Raw genomic sequence first — 20,752 nt, forward strand, 5'->3', positions numbered from 1 at the left:
TTCTATTCACCTTTACTGTATTGGGGTGGAAGCAGATCATTCATGACAGATATCTCAAAACCTGGGAAAATAATAGCAAAACAGTTGATTTGTTATGTGCTTATACCAGGACCCTAACATAATGTAATCCTTAATGTCTCCGTGTTCATGAAAACAGTAGTGACTCAGCTCTCTTTCTACACTGGATCTCCTGTCATGTGGCTAAAGTTGCACTTAACAAGCCCTGTGGTCCTAATTCTAAAATTGCAGCATCCAGGCAAAAGCCAGAAGCATTTCATAACATAACAATTTAGACATGATCGAAAACATCTAATGGCTTAAACTGTTTGCTAGGTTTTTTTTTTCGGTGTAACCCACGCTGATATATCCAAATACAAATACTCTAGTCCTGTCATAGCTAGAGCTCTTTATTTGTAACCCTGGGGTGTAATCAGAGGAAACTCTAAACCCCCAAATTGTGCAATTTCGCATTACTGAAGGAGTAAAAATCTCTGAGCAAATACATTCACTATCAGTACATTCCTTTGCAATTACGATGCAGAAAAAAAGAAAGCAAGCAAGTCACAGATTATCCACAGACATGATAGAATGATAATAACTCAGTGACCTTTCCTTCAGTTTGATCCTGGTACTTGCCATCCATCAACAGCCAAGCAATAGTTAGAAAGTTTCTGAGAACTGCTCTCCACATCATACAAATATATAATACTTTTATTCTTGTGAAATGTTTTCCTATGAAATGTTAACTTTCATCACATCTTGGATATAGACAGCTGAGATGTTGCCTGTGGGTTCTCAATAACAGTTGAGCCAGCCATAGTTGAGCAGAACACGTATCACTCTCCTGTACGGCAGGTAGTACTCAGTCTGTCTGGGGCCATCTGAGAAATATAGATATCCTGTGGGAGGAAAATATTCAGTTTATATGCACGTGACATCTAGCAGTGTGATTGCAGATTGCAACTGAACCCTTCCCTCACCCCTCCCTACAGGTAACATAAAAACGCAAAATGCCCTCGCTAGAGACAGTGTTTGGTTTGTCCATTCTGGGCTGCTGTGGAAATATGGCGGTGCAAAATGATGAAGTCATGGATGTATAAAGAGAACTGGATATAGCCTTGAATGTCGGGCCCCATTCATTCCTATGAGAGTTGCTCAGTGGCGCTTGACTTAAAGACAAGGGAACCGGTGGTGCTGAAATGCTAGCTCATTTCCTTGTTTCAGGACTCATTGCTGGGGTACTTTATATATTTTTTACATTACTTGCATTTGTGTGATCAGTTGTGGTGGGCCAGTCTGGGCCAAAATACAAGGGCTAATATTTTCATCCCAGTCCAGCCTTGGCTACATTAACTTGAATGGGGACAAAATAATTGAATCTTGTGGCTCTTCTAGAGTTCCAAAATGTTATCTGACCGAATGAATCAGATCCTGAAAGTGAGACGAGCCATTTTGTGGAGGTTGTGTCTCTCAAAAAAATGTATCCGCTGATTAACAGAGTCAATGGGAAAAAGTCATTTGAGGCCACAGGACATCATGTGAGGGACCCACGTTTGGGCAGTAGCACAAATAGAGTACAATTATTTTTTTTCAGGTGATTATAAAGTAATGAAAACAACCATGCACATTATATTCCATTTCTGACAATAGATTCAGCAAATGCTACACACATGCAGATTATCTGGCCAATAAAACAAGTTGTAAACCCACAATTATGTTTACAGTTAATTACAGTCACCTTCACCAGTTAAAGTTAACTCAACTTCCTTATGACTTGGACAGAGTCAGGCAAGCTGTTTCCCCACTGAATCCAGTCTTTACACTGAACTAAGATAAGTTAACCATCTCCTGGTTGTAGTTTCGGGGGTTGCAACAATCTTCTCTTAAACTTGGCAAAAAAGTAAGTAAGCATAACAATCAAATTATTCTTTAAATATAAGAATACTGATAGAGATTTTCTGTCTTTCTAACCAAACGTGGCTCTTGACTCATATGAAATTGGTTTAAAGAGAAAGGTAAATGAAATTTCTGACCATAATTTTCAAAGGCTGCATCTACTTTGGAGCCAATGCCTGGGAAATCCTGAGTGATGAATCGTGGGTATCCGGGGTCCATTCGGTTTCTTGCCTCATTATAGCTGCAAGAGAAATAAGACAGTTTTGCTTCATGGATATGTAGACGTGTACCCAAAAAAGATCTCAGGGATCTGCGTTCATTCATTTGTAGGCACATGCAATGTTATGAATAGTGTCAATCATGACCAACACTCACCTCCAATACTGGTTGCCTACAAAAAAGAGGGTTTTTCGAGTACTTGAAACATAGACGGCTGCATCCACTTTACTGACTGTAGAGGGGAGGCCGAGGTTGACGAGGGGCCTTGGATAACCTGGAAGGATTGTCTTTGCATAAGACCTTATGCCCCAGTATTGACGACCTGTACAGAAACAGTCAGAGGTTGTTATATCATGTAGTTATCTGTGTAGCCTCAACGTACTCAGTGCACCATAATCAAATCTAACAAAATCTTGTGAACCTTACCTTCAAATAGATATGCCACACCCTCTCTTGGGACTTCAAAAGCAGCATCGACCTGGTTGATTCCTGACCATTTTGTGCTAACTTTAGTTAAACGGATTCCTCTGGCATTCTTCCTCCAATAGTATCTAGTAAGGATTTTAAATTGAAATGTAAAAAGATGTATTCACATATTCCCCCACATAAACATAGCAGTTATAATCATCTTCACCCATTTTTGAAGAAGTACAGTTCTCTCCTAATGGCGGTAGCAGCGTCAAACACTAGATCCCGGCTACACTGCTCATCTCGGGGGTTGGTCACGGGGTCCTCTGTTGGTTCCTCTGGCTCTTCGGGGTCTGGGTTAGAGGTTGGTGCTGTTGTGGGCACTGGTGTACGGCTGCCTGAGAGATGAATTAGTAAAATCTATGACCTTCAGGCATCATGAAGAAAATTACTTTTAACACGAATAACTAAAAGATGCACTTGACAGTCAAACATAAAATCCATAAAGAACATAAAATTGTACCAATTTAATTTCCTTGCAGTTCATTGCATGGAAATGGAAGTTGAAAATGGCAAACTACAACACGAGGCAGTCAGTTTTATTATTGGTTGAATAGACAAAGTCATGTATTTCAGCTAGAGAAAAAGTTCAGACTTCAGCATGGCTGAATGGCTGAATATATAATTTTAAGGGGAGATTATCTCATTTTAGAGTGGTCTGATGTAAACCTCAACAGGAAAATTCAATCCAATGTTTTTGCTCACCATAAAGGGCTTGAACCCCACGCCTGTCATCGTCTGGCAGTTTGTATCCGTTTGTGTTTACATATTGATAAGTGGGGTACATCAGTGCACGTCTGTCCCTGGAGTGATCCAGGCCCAGAGCGTGGCCAAACTCATGGGCCGCCACCAGCAGCAGATTCACACCTAAACACAACAACAATTACAATGTAAGAAATATTTGATTTGATGTACAGTAATTATTTAAGAATGTCTGTTTTGTGAGGATGTAAAAATCCAGTTATTTGTAAAATTTTGCTAAATACATGGGTTTTTATTTTTAGCTCACACACCAGACAGTTTTCAAATTTGACTTAATCTGATATAAAGGAAACTATATAAAGAAAGACTGTATACTTCTGCTGTACTGGAAACTACACAGATTATACACCTCGCCCTAGCAGTAAGGGCATCTTTAGGTTTTTAAAATCATAGAGTGTATTTACCTCTTTGGGTGAGAGTCCAGGTTTCATCATCATCAAAGTGTGTGTCCCCTCCCTGACCCCGTCCAGGAGAGTTAGCATGAGCCAAGACTCCACCAGCCCCATCAAAAGGGTAAAAGTCACCATGATCTGCAACAGAACAAATAATATAATTAAATCTATTTTAAGTTTGCAAGCAAAGAAAATGATACCCATAAAGAACAACTTGCTGTTTAAGAACTTCTTGTTAAATCCAGACTCACATCCACCCTTGAAGAGGATCATGATGTCAGCAGTACCGCTGTTGACCTGTTTAAAGTTCAGAGGGGTGACGTCGCTGTAGAGCTGGAAGGCCTGACCAATGGTTGCATCCACCTGACTCCGTGACAGATCTGGAGTGTACTGAGTGATCCTGTTCAAAACACATTATACATGTATGTTGTCATTTTCATCTTTTTTTTTTTTTTTACTATATATTCAACCACACAAAATTCAATTAAGTGACTTAACCCTTTGAAACCTGGAGCAACATCAGTTTTCTTGTGCTGCTTTCAGATGCCTTTTACAAATATTTAAATGTTTGAACGCTGCACAAGTTGGTGCAGTTTCTTTCAGAATCATGGGGGGACACAATGAGTAATTTTGTAAAAAATTGCAAGACATCAGTATGCGGAAAAATGCTGAGGGAAAAAAAAGAAAAAAGCTAGGGGAAAACTATATTTATAGTTATCATAATTAATATCTTACACATTTTCAGGTAGTTTTCTTGTACTTTTTACTCATTTCTTGCTTTTTTTGGGGCAATTTCCTTTTTCATTGGGAATTGCCTTCTGCCCATGTTTTTGAAAGGTATCAAGCCAGATTTGCTGATAACAATAACATGCTCCTAAAGTGTGTAACTTCCTTTCTACCTGTATGTAATCAGCCTTTTCTCCCATTTAGGTCTCCCAGCAAAGTGTCCATATCGGCTGATGTCTGACACACCACACCTGGGGGCCTTCATCACCTCAGTGGTCTCATTATTCAAGACACCGGTCACCTTGAGGTCAGATGATCATATAGGGTAACAAAAGTGAGTGAAAAATGTAAACACTTTGCCATGTATGATTTCTAGCACAGGTGTAGATTATACTGAGTAAATGCACATTTGCATCCCCAATAAAACTTGAAACATTACTTTCATTTTGATAAGATTTAAGACATTTATACCAAAGATGCACAAAAATGTACAAGAATACAGGAAATTACGTGTTTGATGCTCAAATTTTCTTATGGAATCAGGGTCGATGTTACCACCAGTCATCATTACTTTGATTACAACATGGCAAACCTAAGTTGAATCATTTCATTCAATGTAATTACCTCCAGGCCAAAGAACGCCTGCATGGCCTGCAGATCCTGGCTGAAGGAGTTCTTAATGATTCTTCGCAGTGATGAGTTTGTCACCCCAACATCAGCATAGAAGCTCGAGAGGTATTCCTTGTAATCAGAAAAGGGAGGAAAATTTTATTGCAAGTTATTCACTTTTTATTTCATCTTACTGTGGTTATTTTTTGTCAGCACGGTCTAACTAACTTTTTGCAACCTTGCCTCTGATGTTGTAAATGTTTCCATGTAAGCTGATTAGTCCAGACAGTTCCTAGTTGCTAATATTTATGTGTAATGTAAACTGTATTACCTCTGCTAGGTCTTGGTCTTCCGGTGAAGCTGTTGGAGCAATGGTAGGTGCTGCATGACACAAGGCTAAACAGCCAAGCAGCACTATCCAAAAACCAGCAAGAGACATATTGTTAAAATGTATTCTTCTCTCCATCCACTCTCCTTTCATAAAAGCAGCCTCGAGATGTGGCTTGCTCTAATATAAGCTGAAAAAGAGGACACACTGATCCTATGTGCATTCCAGTCAATGTTAAAACCAGCCCCTGTGTCAGAGGGGGTTGAGGGTACACAGTGGCCCCTCTGATAACATGATGGGAGGAGATAATATGATCAGTTTAACTTCACTCATGAATCACCTGTGAAGCAATTTATTAGGAATACTTCAACCACAAAAAGACAATTTGTATATCAGCTATCAATATACTGCAGATGCATGTGTTTTATCAACCAAATCAAACAAAAATCAAACACACATCAACGCACAGCCAGTGTTTCACAACAAAGAATTTGCCAATATTTTGTTGTTTTCAATGTTCTCATGTACTCTCTGATAACCTCTGATGTGCAGTGACCACAGTCCAGTTTGGTCAGTAAATATGTGTACATTTAACTTACATCTCACGTAAGTTTTTTTTCCAAGGCTCTAAAGTCCACTGATTGAGTCTGAAACTACCTCCCAATGCCATTTGGGGACGCCAATGTTGCTACAGTTGCCTCTCACAGACTTCAACAATACAGGGCCATTTAACTGATGTTGCAACTGACTGAGTGGAGAGGAATGGCCTATATATATATATATATATATATATATATATATATATATATGTGTGTGTGTGTGTGTGTGTGTGTGTGTGTGTGTGTATATATATATATATATATATATATAATACACATATATATATATATATATATATATATATATATATATATATATATATATATATATATATGTATTTTTTTCTCATTACAAGCCTTCTGCTTGCAAAGAGAAAAAAAAGTACAACCCTGAAGGAGTTGTGCAAGATAGGTGGTTTTTCCTAAGTACTGTACTTGTTGTAATAAAATTCTAAGGTACTTGAGTATGTTCATATGTTCAAGTGAAATACAATATTTTACTCAACTACATTTGTGCGAAGTAATTACAGTCCACATCCCCATAATTTTCAGTTTAATAATAATCACACTTAAAAACAATCACTGGCATTTTTGTTAATACTGGCTCTAGTATTAGGCTGTACTGCACTGCTGTACTTGTGATTTGTGGTGTTGCTGCACACCACCAGAAGCCTTTGCTCGACTGCTGTGGGTAGGTAGATTCAATGTCAAACATTGCAACACCCCCCCCCCCCCAAAAAAAATTGTTTGGTCCCCCCAATTTTATCTCCACGGCTACAGCCTTTCTGTTAAGGCAAGACCCATTGTTCTAAAACTGGAGCAAATGGTGTTTTCCATATAAAAGTGTGTCCAGTGCGGTGAACCCCACCCGTCTACCTCCTAAACACGGTAAAAACAAGAAATTACAACTTCTATTTCAGTTGTGCTGTGTTTGTATCCTGCTGCTCTGGTCCACAGTATACAAAGTTCATGACCATAATGTGTAACAGTTTTTCTCTTTTTGTTTACCATCTAACTTGAAGGCAGCATCAACCCTTCTCGGGATTCCAGGCCAATCTGTTTGGATGAGTTTGGGAAGGCTGGTCCATCCTTCTGCTGCGCTCATCATACCTGAGGTTGGATCATTCAAGTACATAGATTTTTAGTGCCTTTTTCAATGTGGGAATGTCGGTGTGTTCGTGTATAACATTATCTGTCCAGTTCAATACAATAAACGATGCCCAATAAATACTGTGTTTGCTGATCACAATTTCAGCTACAGCGCAAATTTATTTTGGTCAAATACATTAAAACTCATACAAAATTACTGCCTTTCAATGGGCATTATAGTTACAGTGTAGACTTTGATACTATATAAATCAATTGTTTTTAATGGATAGTTTTCCTGTTGACTTTTCAGGTAAAAATATATGCGCAAAACAGAAATAAAGTGAAACAAGTTAGTGTAAAAAGTTACCTGTAATAAACCTTTCCTACGAAGAAGACTGTTTTCCCATATTCGGTGACATGCACAGCAGCGTCAACCTGCCTGATTCTGGAGGAGAAGCCATACTCATGGATGGAGCCAGCATGACTTTTTGTCTTAAGCTGTTGAACCACCCAGTACTTATGACCTGGAAAAACACAGCCGTGTCACTGCATTTTGGGACACTATGAAAAACAGCAACATACCACAAGTGCTGCCAAACTCAATGAGCCTCTTGCATGAACTGCAACACTTAAATTGCACAAGGCTGTAATTTGGGTGCAACTTTGTGTTCCCCCCCACTGAAAATCCCGCCATGTCATGCTGACAAGGCCTAAGTGATGCTTTGCAGACTGCCCATTACTCTACCGGTGAATATGTACGCCACGCCTTTGGCAGGGATGTCATAAGCGGCATCCACGTGAGAACTGATGCTGGGTAAATATGTGCTGCTGTGGCTCTCTCTCAGGCGATTCCAATATGTTGTTTGTGTTGTTCTCATCCACATGTAGCTAGCTTGAAATGAAAATTGAGATTCAGCTGCAGCTCAAACATAGTGAAGCTGTTTTGCAATTAAAATATAAAGCATATTTTGTTCTTACCTGTTTTTAAAGAAAACTATCTCATTTGCTATCATGACTGCTGCATCAAAGGCAAAACTGGGGTCACACTTTTTTGGGGCTACTGTTTCCACTTTTCTTGTGGGTTTTCCTAAGAAACAATTGAAGAGAATGCATTAGATGACATTGCACATTATGGTCTACCGTTATCTGATCATTGTATTTTCAGTTTGCGCAAACAGTCACTCTTCATTCTTAATTTGCCTCTCACCATACAGTGTTTGGATCCCAAGCACATCATCTTTGGATAGAGTATACTGGGTAATGCTTTGAGACCTATAATTGGGGTACATGATTGCGGAGGGGTCTCTTGAGTGACTCAAACCCAGCGAGTGGCCGAGCTCATGAGCTGCAACACCAAACAGACTGTAACCTGAAATACAGCAATAGATATGTCTTGTTAGCCCATGTGGCAGGTACATTGACGCAGAATCACACTGAAAACTGTCTGTGGGTTTGAAACTTTCAGGTATGTTTTCCTTTTGGCTCCAACCCCAGTGATGATGTTACTGCGGCTGTTTTCCATCAGCTGTCAAAGGCACATGCACGCCTGCTGACACTGAAAGTGTTTAGCAGACGCAAGGTCTTGAGTTACATGACTTGGACTTGAGTCAAACTTAAGTCACAAATTTGATAACTCTAGACTGGGCTTTAAAAATCAAAAAAAGACTTGCAATGATTCCATCTAAAATGTGGTGGGGTAGAGGTATAATATAGCATAACATGGATATATCAGTGCCTTAAAAAGAAATGTGTTTTTTTTCTACATTGCAAGAAAATATTAATCTCAACAAGAAACATAAAGGAAAATGATTGCACTCTTTTTTCAATATGCAAAAAGTTTCTTATTCGTGGATAATACTTTGTGTTTCCTTCTGACAAACTTTTGTTCCCAACCATCCATGTTTCATCCTCATCAAAATGCACGTTTCGTCCCATCCTCTCTCCTGGTTGAAAAGCATGAGCCAGCATGCCCTGGGGTCCATTGAAAGGAAAGAAATCCTCATGAGCTGCAACAGAAAAAACAAGATTATTTACACCATGAATCAGGTGGGACTTAAAAATTCATTGTGCTGTGTTTGCATGTCTCGGCTTTTTTCTTAGCATTATCGACCATAATTGTGAGCTCTGTTTTCAGTGTATCTTAACTGACATCATAACTTTTCAGAAGTGGTTTTTAGATTTACTTCTGTGGGCGAAGGAGAAGATGATATCAGCTTTGCCATGGTTGACTTTGATGAACCTCAGTGGTGCTGCATCACTCCACATCTGCAAGGCTGCATGAAAGGACTTCTCCACATCCTCTTTCCTCATGTCCGGAGTGTATTTGGCAATCCTGCATAATAAAGACAGACATGCAGACATGAGACAGTGTGAGCGACAACCTCCTTGGCTGCAGCAACAGTAACATCTGTTAAAAATGAAAATAAATAAATAAACCCAATTCACAAGAAAATGATACTTTTATACTGCCTCACATGTATGTTAGGGTTTGGTTGATCCATTTAGGCTTTCCAGGATGAAAGCTAAAGTTTTCCACATCTGGAACGCCACACCTTGGCTTCTTCATCGTGTCCAGGGCGCGAGGGTCCAGATGACCTGTCTCTTTCAAACCAAAGAACTTTTGCATTTCTCTGATCTTTTCTTTCATGGCAGACATGGACCTGATCCTTCTTCCCAAATTTCAGGTTGTAAAACCCTCTATGGTAGTGCTGTTGATGAAAGGGTTTGGGTCTGGAGGCTTAAGGTTCCTTGGAAAAGGTGTCTTGAATGTATCTACAAATGGTGTTTTATACTGGTATTTTGATGTACTGTTTATTGTTTTATTCTATTTATTTGTCCCTTATACCCTATATTACAACCACTTAAATGTGTTGCCATTAAATAAAATTTTCCAGCTATATATTTATATACATTCTATCTCTCTCTCTCTCTCTCTCTCTCTACACACACACACACACACACACGTATATATAATTTTTAGAATGATAATTATTACAGTGTTTTTTGTAGGACAGGATTACCCCTTACTGATGAGCTGTGTATCAATAGAAAGAGGGAGATAAGAAGCAGTAAAATTAAATACGGTTTTTGACATTGTCAAGAAGTGGACTGACAAAAGAAGCAGCCATTTAAAACCCTGTTTAGATGCTTCATATGTTATGGTAATGTGCCACAAAATTCGCTGACAGTGAGCCAGTAACCTCTTTGTCACTTTCACAAGGTAGCAGTGATGCCCCCACAATTTTTTTATAGGGGTGGTCAGATGGGGCCACTGAAAATCGTGGGGTGGCACATCCAAACTAAAAGTCATAACTTCCAGAAAATTCAGTTATGCTGTTGTATTATACAGGTTAGTAAACTAATACTGGTATAACAGTATGAGTTCTGCCGTTTTTTTCTGTTATTTATCTACATACTGTATGTTGTACAATTAATTTTTCTTCCAATAGGCCTGGTTGCCCCTTTCCTTAAAAAGACAATACAGCTTTAGTTGAAGGAGTACATTGACCATAAGGAACAAAACATTTACTGGGAACAAGCCTACTCAAGTTTAAAAACATCAGACAGAGGCCTCCAATTACATCCTAGTATTATTTTACCACCCCTTAGTGCCATGACCGCAAAGTGGTATGGCCTACTTTTTTTAATATAACCTTAACATTTCCAAAATAAGCACTTGTAAAGTGAAAAACACAGTGTTACCCTTGGTTTAGGTAAAAAAAAAAAAAGAACCCATATAGATAGTACCTTAACATGGTAACGAAACATTGCTTGGTAACAGTTTGGAATAATTTACCTTAAAGTTTCTGCACAACAAAGGTCACATTCATAAGCATGTAAGTTAGTGTGCATAACCTCAACATTGAATTTTTCTATCTCTCTAATGTAAACTTAAAGGACAGTTGTCCACAGACCTCAGCCAGCTCCACATCCTCAAGCCCTGGTTTCTGATCCTGATCGATGGGTAGAGTCCATATGACTTCCACTAACATCCAAGATCCCAAAACAGGTATCCAGAGCCAGAACAACTCCATGATATAAATGCACATTTCCACCAGGCTTCACTTTTTTTATATGGGAGTATTCTCAGGGTTGTTGGACAATCACATGGCACAGAAACATAAAATCCAGTAGTTACAGCTGGGTCTATCTGCCCACAATTTTCTGGCGGTTTTGTGGTTAAAACTGCCCAAGTGAAATGTCTATATAACCTGTCTGGGCTTTCTGTCTCAAATGGGGAAAGATGTGTGTGTATGGTGTGTTTTGTAGTATGGGCACTCAATCATCCGCCTTTATATCAGTCTTTCACCACAGTGATGTGCACATTTGATAAAACAAATTTAAACCAGTTAAAACCATAACAGTTGATGCCGTGAGCATTTTACTTCAAGGTACACATAAAAAAAGCACACATATATTTTTAGGGTTTAAATGTTAATTATTTTATTTTGAAAAAATATTACTGATAAATAAATCTCCACTCAAAAGTGAAGAAGCACAGTGTTTTTCTCTCCTCGTTGTTTAACTTAATCAAGGTATTCAGATGTTTTCCTTGCTGAATGCTCATGGAGTACAGTATTTCAACATCCAAGCCAGGAATTTGCTTTCTCAACTCCGACAACTTGTTTCTGGGTGTAGTCAAATTTGTAGACTTGTGGTCCAAGAAAGAAGTAAATGAAACCTGAAATTAAGGGGAGGGGGTCAGATGTTTTAAAAGCATACAAAGTTATTTACATATTTAGCCTTTATAATTTTGAGTTTAATTTTTAGTAGTAAAGTAGGCAAATTTTACATCCGAAATCATGGAGGGGAACCACATACTGTGTAAAAACTTCTCTACATTCAGCTGATGTTGCATGAAAAAAAATTTCATTCCTTTGCTGCTAATAACAAAATAAAATTCGTCCAAAATCGTAGACAAGGTGAATGCGCTTTCCAGTCAGAACATCAACCAAGCTGCCAATGGTGAAATGTACATAATGTGTTTTGTTTTTGTTGTTATATTTTGTACTTAATAAGTTTGAACAAGATTTAAGGGAAGAAACAACTTTAACTCTGGCTTACCGTCTTTGCTAAAAGCTGCATTTATTGTTGTGTTGACTCCAGGAAAGTCCTCGCTGATGTACTTTGGGTAACCAAAGTCCATAACCCTTCGGTTTTCATTGTAACTGTAAAAGACACGATATAAACAGTGCCAAAAGTCATGAGTCATGATTCCTCTTTCAAAGCGGAGACAAAACATTCGCTCATGGCTGGTACTGCTATGGTCACATCATCAAAGTCCAAATTGAGCCCTTTGCTCTCTGTGTGAGGTCCGAACAACAAACAAAATCTTTTGATCAGATCTGAGTCAGGTTCTTTAATGTGCAAATCCCTACCTACCAGTGCTCTGTGATTTGTCACGGTTATGCCACCACATTTTAGTTTAATATTAAGCAATTAAAACTTATTTTAGGCTAAAAAAAGGTACTGTATCATTTTATTTAACTCAGTTTAATTCATGTATCAACAGATGTATGAATTTGTTATGTCACTTTTGCCAATGCAATATATTGGACTCTAAATTCCTGCCTAAATGGTTGAAGTCCCCCTCCAATGCATGCGTCAATATATAAATATATGAATATATAAATAAATAAAAACTCTGAAAAGGGACCAGAAGCAGATCTACTTTTCTCCCTCACTGAGAAATGCTGGATCTGGCCTCCACCCCGCCCACTGCTGCTTACAGTCAGTTTCACCTGCTGCTTTCTCCAGCTAGAGGTAGAGAAAACATTGGAGAGATTCATGTATAGATGTTTTAGCCTCAGTCAGACCAAGATGCAAAGTAAGACACAGAATCTCAGATTTTAGGGAACTGCACAGATATTGCCCCTTTCAGTAGAGGAATTTAAAAAAAAAAGAACGCAAAAGAAAATAATTTAAAAGTGACAAACTTTGCAAACAAGTCAGTGTAGTCAAGGTCAAACATTTTAGGAGGCAAGCATGAGAAAAACACATTTTTGAGTGGAGGGGGATTTTGAAAATAACATAACTATCAAAATCAGCAAAGTGAAATACTATGTGGTTAAGTGCATGCACAGAAAATTGGGAATGGTCCTTTAACTGAGTGCAATCACTATCATGGCTGTTTCCAGTTTGAATCACAAGTCTATAATTGCCAAATCTAATCTAGTAGTTGCATTCATGTTGGTGATTTTTTTTTCCTTACCTCCAGTAAATATCATGCATAAAGAAAAGGGTGCGTCCCGTTTTCACGATGTGCACTGCTGCATCAACATCCTGGACCCAGGCTGGAAATCCAAAATGGCTGAGCGCTCTGGGCTTTCCCTTCACGAGAGAGCCTTTCACTGTCCAGAACATGGATTCTGTTGAAACAAAGGGGGAGTAAATCTGTGTTTTTGGTTTTTTTAATGTCAAAATGCTTTCACTAATTTTGTGAATGTCAAAATTCTAAGATCTTTAAATCTGTTATGAATGTTGAATGTTTGTTAGTGTAGAGCTCTCAGGTGATCAGTGAATGATCGTGTATAGAAACTGGGATATAATTCTAAGAAGCAGGTGAATTAAGGAAACCTTGGGACACCTGCAAATCACTTGCAACACTGAATTATAATGTTACATTACTATTTAAGTTACCGTGAATAAGGTACGCTGTGGATCTGCGAGGCACCCAGAAGGCCGCATCGATACTGGTTTCAATCTTAGGCATAAAGTTGGATATGGGGCCTTCTTTAATGTCATATTGCTCATTATGTTTAATCCAGAGATATCTGATGGGAGAAACATTGTGGGTTAGGTCAAAACATTAATGATGGTGGGTTTAAAAATGACATATCCATCCCTTGAAGGAATGCAAAACTCTGTAAATACAATGATACTATTACATGACAAGATGTAGATAATGTTTAGGTTATATGAAATGGTGAAAGATATCAGTTTTACATTGCAAACCATTGGATATAAAGACCAATATAAAACTGAATAAAGATTACATTTGACATTTTTGCTTTTTCTGAGGAGAAGATAAATCTTCCCATGAATAAAAGCTGTAAATAAAAATAAGAAATAAAGATCATCAACATGCCTTTCTCTGAAAAAGAAGGTGGCATCTCCGAGAGTGGACACTGCGTCGAAGGTCAGGTCTGAAGCACATTTGTTCTGCATGAGTTGAGGGAACAGTGACCCTGATAGCCTGGGGTTATTCTGAGAGCTCCAACCAAACCTTGGAAAGTAATTTGGACGACCTCTGACTGGTCCTAACGCACATCAGCACACATGTCAACATCAGGTTCCACTTTGATTAAAACTCAGGAGTCAAACAGTTATGCACAGTGTTCCTGTACTTAGATTGCAAAACACTTATGATACTAAATAAATATAAAGTGTTTACTGTAAAGTGCGTTGACATTTGCTACATCCTCTCTGGATAACAGGTTGGCTGAACGGGAGGATGTGTAGGTTGGGTACATCAGTGACTCTGGGTTTCTGGAGTGCTTCAGGCCCAAAGCATGGCCAAATTCATGTGCAGCTACAACAAACAGGTTAAAACCTGCAACAGCACAAGAAATGCATTCCAATGAATGATATTATCTATTGAACTCATTCAGTGACATGCTGAATGCCAGAGTGATTCAGTTCAGCACCAGTGTCTCCTGCTGTCCAGTGCTCATCGTCATCAAAGTGCGTGTCCCCTCCAACGCCCCGCCCGGGACCGAAGGCATGAGCCAGTGTGCCTCTGGGTCCGTCAAATGGGTACAAGTCACCGTGTTCTTCAGAGTACAAACGAGGCCAAACATGAAATAGAAACCACAGAGAACACTTTTTTTTTTCATGCCAAAAGAAAAATTATAGGCTGCTGTTCACATTGTCTAACTGAGTCTGCGGAGTTCAGCAGCCACTGCATGACACGCTGCACTGGTTAGGATTACAACTGAGGCTCCCCATGTGAATATCAATGGCATTATGTTTTGTATAACACATGAAAGGTGCATTTCTGTGAGCATGAGATAAGCTGTTGAATGCAATTCCAATCTTGGCTATACCTCTCCTGTGTGAGGCAAAAAGACCAACCCACCATGGGTCACAAACTCCACCATGATGTCAGCGTTGCGGGTGTGTGATCTGACAAACGTCAGGCTGCTGGCTCTGGCCCAAATGCTGAAAGCTGAGTCAACCAGTGAGTCCACAGTGTTGCGAGGCAAATCTCTGGTGTACCTGCCAATGCTGCAACAACAATGAGCACATGTCAAGTCATTGATGAACACTCAAGAACTCTAAACACAGTATGCCCTAAATATAAGTGTCAAAAATTTGATTAAAAAAATTATTGATAACCCAACATTATACCAATTTGTGATCATTTTTGAAAAATAACAGTCACCAAAAGTCCATGCGCTGAAGGTTATAAAAGCTTTTGACAATAGCTGCTGTCTATCTTAGTTTCTCTTAAATTATGCATCTATTCTGTATGCAATCCAGCAGGCGTGCCTCTAGCACAGAAAAGAATAAGGACGTTCCAGACAGTGTTACATAAGTTCAAGTATGTTTGGTGAATTTGGCACTCTAAAAAGCCCATAATAACTTTCAGAGACAGGAGTCCTAAACCCAAAAATCTGTTAACCATTAAGATTTGTGACAGTTTCAATTCCCATTTTCTGTCAGAAATTGCCTGCTGTCTCAAAATACAAATGCATTTTAGGGACAACCTGACTGTTATATATTTGGCAAGTTCAATCTGGGTCAGACATACCTATCTTTAATCTAGAAAATCTTTTAGGCTGCAATTCTGCTTTACAAGTAAAAAGCATTTTGGTCATTAAACATCATTAAGCACTACACAGATACCTGTAGGTGATGACATTCTTGTTCCATCGTGCCCCCTGGATGTGGCTGTACTCCTCCACATCTGGAACGCCACAGCGGGGGCTCCTCATCAGCTCCAGGGTGTCAGAGTCCAGCACACCTGTTGCATTGAGCCCAAAGAATATCTGCATGTCTTTCACCTTTGAGGTGAAGGAAGGCCCACTCCGCTTTATGCGCCCCATAGGCTCTTTTTCCAAGTTGTAGTATTGCTGGAGGTATTCCTACAAGTAGATTCGGAGTCCAAATCAAATATCATGTTGCACTGAAGAGCCAGGCAAATTTAATGGTCCAGTGCAACTTAATTAATGCCAATATGGAAAGTTGTATTTCCTTTGAGGATCAATTTTTTTTGGTTGCAGCATGCATTAGTATAGTAGATTATCTAAATATTTTGCAGCATCCATCAAATTGCACATTATTTTATTTCACAACTTCTGTATAAGTGTATGAATCTACAGGGTGATCAGATTTACAACATCAACTGTAAATTACACCATCTCTACAACTAAAATCCTTCACAACAATAAACTGACTTTGCAAGAAATACTGGTAATCAGTTTCCATGCAGATTGTCTTTCACAACAATTCCTTCCACAGAAAAACGAGAATACATTGATGAAGGAAATCAGGGAAAGAGAAAAATGAGGATACTGAAGGAACCTGCAAAAGCATGCAGTAAAACATTGCTACAAGGACTCCGAGGGCAGTGCAGTTACTTACCTCCGCCCCCCACCCACACAAAAACAAAATAAATAAAAACATTTTCTCAGCATCCCACACACAGGCGTGAACAGATCTTTGCAATTTCCATCCTCCAATAGAAATACCCTCTAACTGGCATGTCTCTGGCATTGTACAAGCGATTAAGTCACATGCAGTCCAATCTCAAACTTTTGTAATGCGGCTCTTGCAATTATGCACTTACTGTGGCCAGCTTCAAGTCAACCTGTGGTTCTGTGGAAGGAGAGCTCTCTGTCTCCGGCATAAATGTGGGTGCCGTAAAACACGGACCAGGCATGAGCAAGACCAAGACACAGCACGAGAGAAGCATGACATGCATTTCACAGACTTTACGCTATATGAATTGTAGTGGCCTAGTTTAAACACATGGAGATGGAAGTTCTGGTTAATGAGAAAGCCTTTTAAATGGTTATTGTGACTCATGCCACTTGCAAATCCATGGGAAGCCTCACTATGGAATTGGGAGGGGTTTGCGGAGAGCCAAGGACAGCTTGACGAGAAAAGAAAGAAATGACATTTGGACAGTTTTGGTCATGTGACGTGTTTGGTCCAATGATGATCTGAATGGATTACGTATTCAGTGTGTGGTTTCAATTTCAACATCTTATTCAAATCCAATGCAAATTTAGGACTGAAACTGTATCACAGATGATTAAAATGATGCAAATAAGATGAACACACAAAATTTACACTGGGAGTTTTAGATAATCAGATAATCCCAAACAAGTGGTGAAACTGCAACATGGGGCAACACAGCAACGGATTCTTTCAGCAATAAGTGCTCATTAGTCTAACTATGAGTATGTTAGGCATAAACATGATATTTTCACCATCAACAGCTCTGATATTGAGTAAATGATTCCCTCAGCAGAGCTCCTGCAGGGGAACCTCAACTAAACTCCCTGCAGACTGATGCAACACAATTAGCTGGGTGGCACTGTTCAGTCCCACGCATTCTGCAAGCTCTCCCAAAATAACCCCATCAAAGCTCATTCTCGTCCCATTTTAGCAGCAAATGCATGGAAGACCTTTCAATGAGAGAGTTCGCAGAGAGGGAGCTTAAATTGCAGGGGTGGATTTAAGGCCTTCGAAAAAGAAAATGGCCGCCAGCCAGGCCGCCTAGACTGGCATGGGTGGTGCCGTGGTACATTCAGGCTACAATTACGGTTGATTGGTCATTGCGGAGCTTTATGCGACCAACAGCATTCCTCTGCAGGGAAACAGGAGCTGAGTTTTACATAATATGGTGCACTCTTTCGCAGAAAGACATGAAAAATGTGTTTCGCCCTGGTTTTATGGTCTGGGTACAGACGAGGTAATGAAGTCATTTTAACTCAGATTGTGGATTTCTTTCCACAGCTTGAATATAGTTTAGATTAACTCCTTTAGTTGTTGCAATTACGTTTACAGGACCTTGATTATCGCATGTACTGTGCAAACAGTACAGGCTACCCTAATTCTTATGTGTACATCAAACATATAAACTGGGATAGCCTTTAGCTTTTACAGCTGAGCTTGTGGCTTTGAGGTCACAGCTAAGAATCTCTTGGTGAGGACATAAATAAAAGCTGTGTCCTCTTTCTCGACAACCGCTGTCAAATATTCTGAGCAAAGCAGAAGTGTCTCAATTGTACTTTACCTCACTGGAGTGTGTAAAACCTTCTTTACTCCACTAACTGCTCCTCCTGCCCTCTGCTGGGGAAAAAAAAATAATACAATAAAAGAAGTATATATATATATATATATTTTTATATGTGGTGGGGTTAGCGCCCCTTTTTTTGCTGGGTGAGTAATTCAGGAAACAAAGGCTTACAGTAACTTAAACCTATGTTATTTATTGTACCTCATCTGGGAAGTTCCAAACAACATTACTGGGGATGTGTGTTAACATACTCATATGCTGGATGTGACTGGTGAGTTAGCTTCAAGCTAAATGTGCCATTAAAACCACAAACCCAACGCCTTAGTATTGACAGTTGCACTTTTGTACGTATTTAAACATTCATGCTGATTTTAAGAAATTGAGTCGCAGTTGACATTAAACTTTTTTATCAACTGGGAATTCACAGAAGAAAAACAAAAACAAAGAACACATTTAAAATGTTTTTGTTACCATACACTGTAGTTTTGGTACATGGCACACTTGCATTGGTATTAACTATTAGCACCCTACTTATAGTTTCAGTTGTAACATATTACAGTCAAGGTTTTGTTTTGTTACCTCCCAAATCAAACAGCAGACCGTGTTTGATTAATCAATGATTTTATTGCAATTTGAATGTAACAAGATGTATACAAATGAAGTAGGTTAGTTGATTTGTCATTTATTTGTGCAAATTCAAATGCAAAGTTTCATTTGTGTTGTAAACTTAAAAAAAGAATTCTGTAAAAAAAAAAAAAAAGAACATTTGTCAATCTTTTCTTTATACATCATTTTTGGCAGTAGTTGTACCAGCATAGAGTTCATTCAGGATAAACATGAAATCAAAATAATATATACCCCTCTACCAACAGCGTGTCTTAGCTTTATTGAGCACTTTCAGTGTTTTACACACAGACTTATAATCTCTATAATCTATCTTTTTTAAAAAAAAAAATGTATAGAAGGATGGTTAGTGTCCGCCCCGAAAAAATAGTAAAACTGCCAAACTTTACAACCTAAGAAATTACATAACAGCATTAATCTAACAGTATTCTCCATTCAGATAAGACACTGAACTGTGGATGGTATAGAAAACCTAACTACTCTGTGAAATAAAGATGGTAAAATAATTGTAAGATAAGCTTGATATCCTGATGCCATAACTTAAAGAAAGTTCTTTTTGCCAATTTGTGGGATCTGGCACTGCCCTAATCTGTCACAATTTACTTATTACTCACCAAAACTGATTATAATGTGTCAAACCAATAGTAACAAAGAAAAAAATCCTTACAATAAAGTCAAAAAAGAAAGCATCCTTCTCTCTAAGATTGTCTATCTTAATGCTTTGTCAGTGCCTTAATATCTGTGAAAACAAACAAAAAATAGCTAAATGTAGCTTCCTCACGGTAACAATCCACTGTCTGAATCACTTTGTTCTATACTTATCATCTTGTGATCATTTATCTTGTTGATCTGACTTCGTAAATCTGGCTATATATATTTTCAATCACCTCATTTTCATCTAAAGAAACAAAGGCACATGTTCTTCATCACTTTGTTTTCTTACAATTTACTTTCCCCCCTTTCCTTTGGGTGGAGGGCGGTTGACAACAAAAGGAGGTGCAGGCAGAAGCTGATTGGCGCTGTAGATTGGACAGGCTTTAAAGTCACAGGGCCAGTCTCTCCACGCATATCGCAGGGAAACTACTTCATTAGGAGGCTGACACAAACTGGTGTTTAACTGGACAGAGTCCTGATCCCACTGCATGATGGGAGCTGGAAGCCACTGAGGTGTAGGCCCACATGAATCGGGATTCTCTGAGCAACAGATCTTGATTTAAAAAACAAAAAAAAATACTTTTGAGCTTATTGACTTAGAAAGCAAACATCAAGTATATCTGGTCGTCATTAAAACTGATTTTATGTTAGCACTGTTAACAAAGCCAGCGGGTGAATGTGGGACTAAACACACACTAGGCCTGGGCGATAGAGAAAATAAAAAATAACAATATTTTTGATCAAATAACTAATCATATTGCAAGAGTATTGTAGAGCTGACTATTGGTGCTTTCACAAAATATTCACACGGGGAGATTTTCAAGAATAATCAGTAATGTGGATAAAGGTAAATATTGCAACTAGCTAGAACAGTCTAAGTTAATAAAAATACATTCTGCCTTCATATCTTTCTTATATTTCCTCCATGCTAGTCTGGTCCTCTGGAGCACATTAAACCCAGTCTAATGACTGGCTTACACCTCAAAATCCTAAAGTTCATTCTCATATGATCCGTTTCTTTGCACTTTCTGCTTGGAACGTTTGGTCATTTTAGATCTAGAACTGTTAACTTCTGATTGCACCTGTTTTGACTGATTTTGGGGAGTTAACATTACTGATTGTATGCCTATTTTAATTG

The 20,752-nt window shown here is 38.7% G+C and overlaps 2 protein-coding genes across 3 annotated transcripts; both read right to left on the reverse strand.

Moving 5' to 3' along the window:
• Positions 1 to 554: 554 nt before the first annotated feature.
• LOC121943706 (collagenase 3-like) lies at positions 555 to 7,528 on the reverse strand. The gene is made up of 13 exons (XM_042487294.1): positions 7,456 to 7,528; positions 7,008 to 7,109; positions 5,404 to 5,486; positions 5,088 to 5,204; positions 4,637 to 4,764; positions 3,989 to 4,137; positions 3,750 to 3,875; positions 3,289 to 3,450; positions 2,750 to 2,921; positions 2,542 to 2,666; positions 2,272 to 2,437; positions 2,034 to 2,137; positions 555 to 899 (listed from the first exon to the last, which is right to left on the reverse strand). The coding sequence occupies exons 2-13, from the start codon at positions 7,105 to 7,107 to the stop codon at positions 796 to 798; spliced, it is 1,536 nt and encodes a 511-aa protein (XP_042343228.1). The 5' UTR covers positions 7,108 to 7,109; positions 7,456 to 7,528; the 3' UTR covers positions 555 to 795.
• A 3,991-nt stretch (positions 7,529 to 11,519) lies between these two features.
• Positions 11,520 to 18,386, reverse strand: LOC121943707 (matrix metalloproteinase-20-like). 2 transcript variants are annotated; one of them, XM_042487296.1, is made up of 10 exons: positions 18,334 to 18,386; positions 15,936 to 16,174; positions 15,166 to 15,314; positions 14,735 to 14,860; positions 14,482 to 14,640; positions 14,176 to 14,347; positions 13,728 to 13,861; positions 13,300 to 13,456; positions 12,153 to 12,256; positions 11,520 to 11,769 (listed from the first exon to the last, which is right to left on the reverse strand). In XM_042487296.1, exons 2-10 carry the CDS (start codon positions 16,133 to 16,135, stop codon positions 11,669 to 11,671), a joined length of 1,302 nt encoding a protein of 433 aa, XP_042343230.1. In that variant the 5' UTR covers positions 16,136 to 16,174; positions 18,334 to 18,386; the 3' UTR covers positions 11,520 to 11,668. The 2 variants fall into 2 exon arrangements, with proteins under 2 accessions (XP_042343230.1, XP_042343229.1); XM_042487295.1 differs by lacking the exon at positions 18,334 to 18,386 and adding an exon at positions 16,879 to 17,336.
• Positions 18,387 to 20,752: the final 2,366 nt, after the last annotated feature.

This window comes from Plectropomus leopardus, chromosome 5 (assembly GCF_008729295.1).
Source record: "Plectropomus leopardus isolate mb chromosome 5, YSFRI_Pleo_2.0, whole genome shotgun sequence".
Taxonomy (NCBI): Eukaryota; Metazoa; Chordata; class Actinopteri; order Perciformes; family Serranidae; genus Plectropomus; species Plectropomus leopardus.

What these genes read in the sequence shown, in the direction of transcription:
- LOC121943706 (XM_042487294.1), bottom strand. Translation starts at nt 7,107, where the DNA reads ATGATGAGCGCAGCAGAAGGATGGACCAGCCTTCCCAAACTCATCCAA. An exon ending in TGGGGTTCAAGCCCTTTATG is followed by an intron (nt 2,922 to 3,288) that starts GTGAGCAAAAAC and finishes TTCATCTCTCAG; the next exon opens with GCAGCCGTACACCAGTGCCC. An exon ending in GTAGGCAACCAGTATTGGAG is followed by an intron (nt 2,138 to 2,271) that starts GTGAGTGTTGGT and finishes TTTCTCTTGCAG; the next exon opens with CTATAATGAGGCAAGAAACC.
- LOC121943707 (XM_042487295.1), bottom strand. Translation starts at nt 17,013, where the DNA reads ATGCATGTCATGCTTCTCTCGTGCTGTGTCTTGGTCTTGCTCATGCCT. An exon ending in AAATGTCAACGCACTTTACA is followed by an intron (nt 14,348 to 14,481) that starts GTAAACACTTTA and finishes GATGTGCGTTAG; the next exon opens with GACCAGTCAGAGGTCGTCCA. An exon ending in ACCTTCTTTTTCAGAGAAAG is followed by an intron (nt 13,862 to 14,175) that starts GCATGTTGATGA and finishes TTCTCCCATCAG; the next exon opens with ATATCTCTGGATTAAACATA.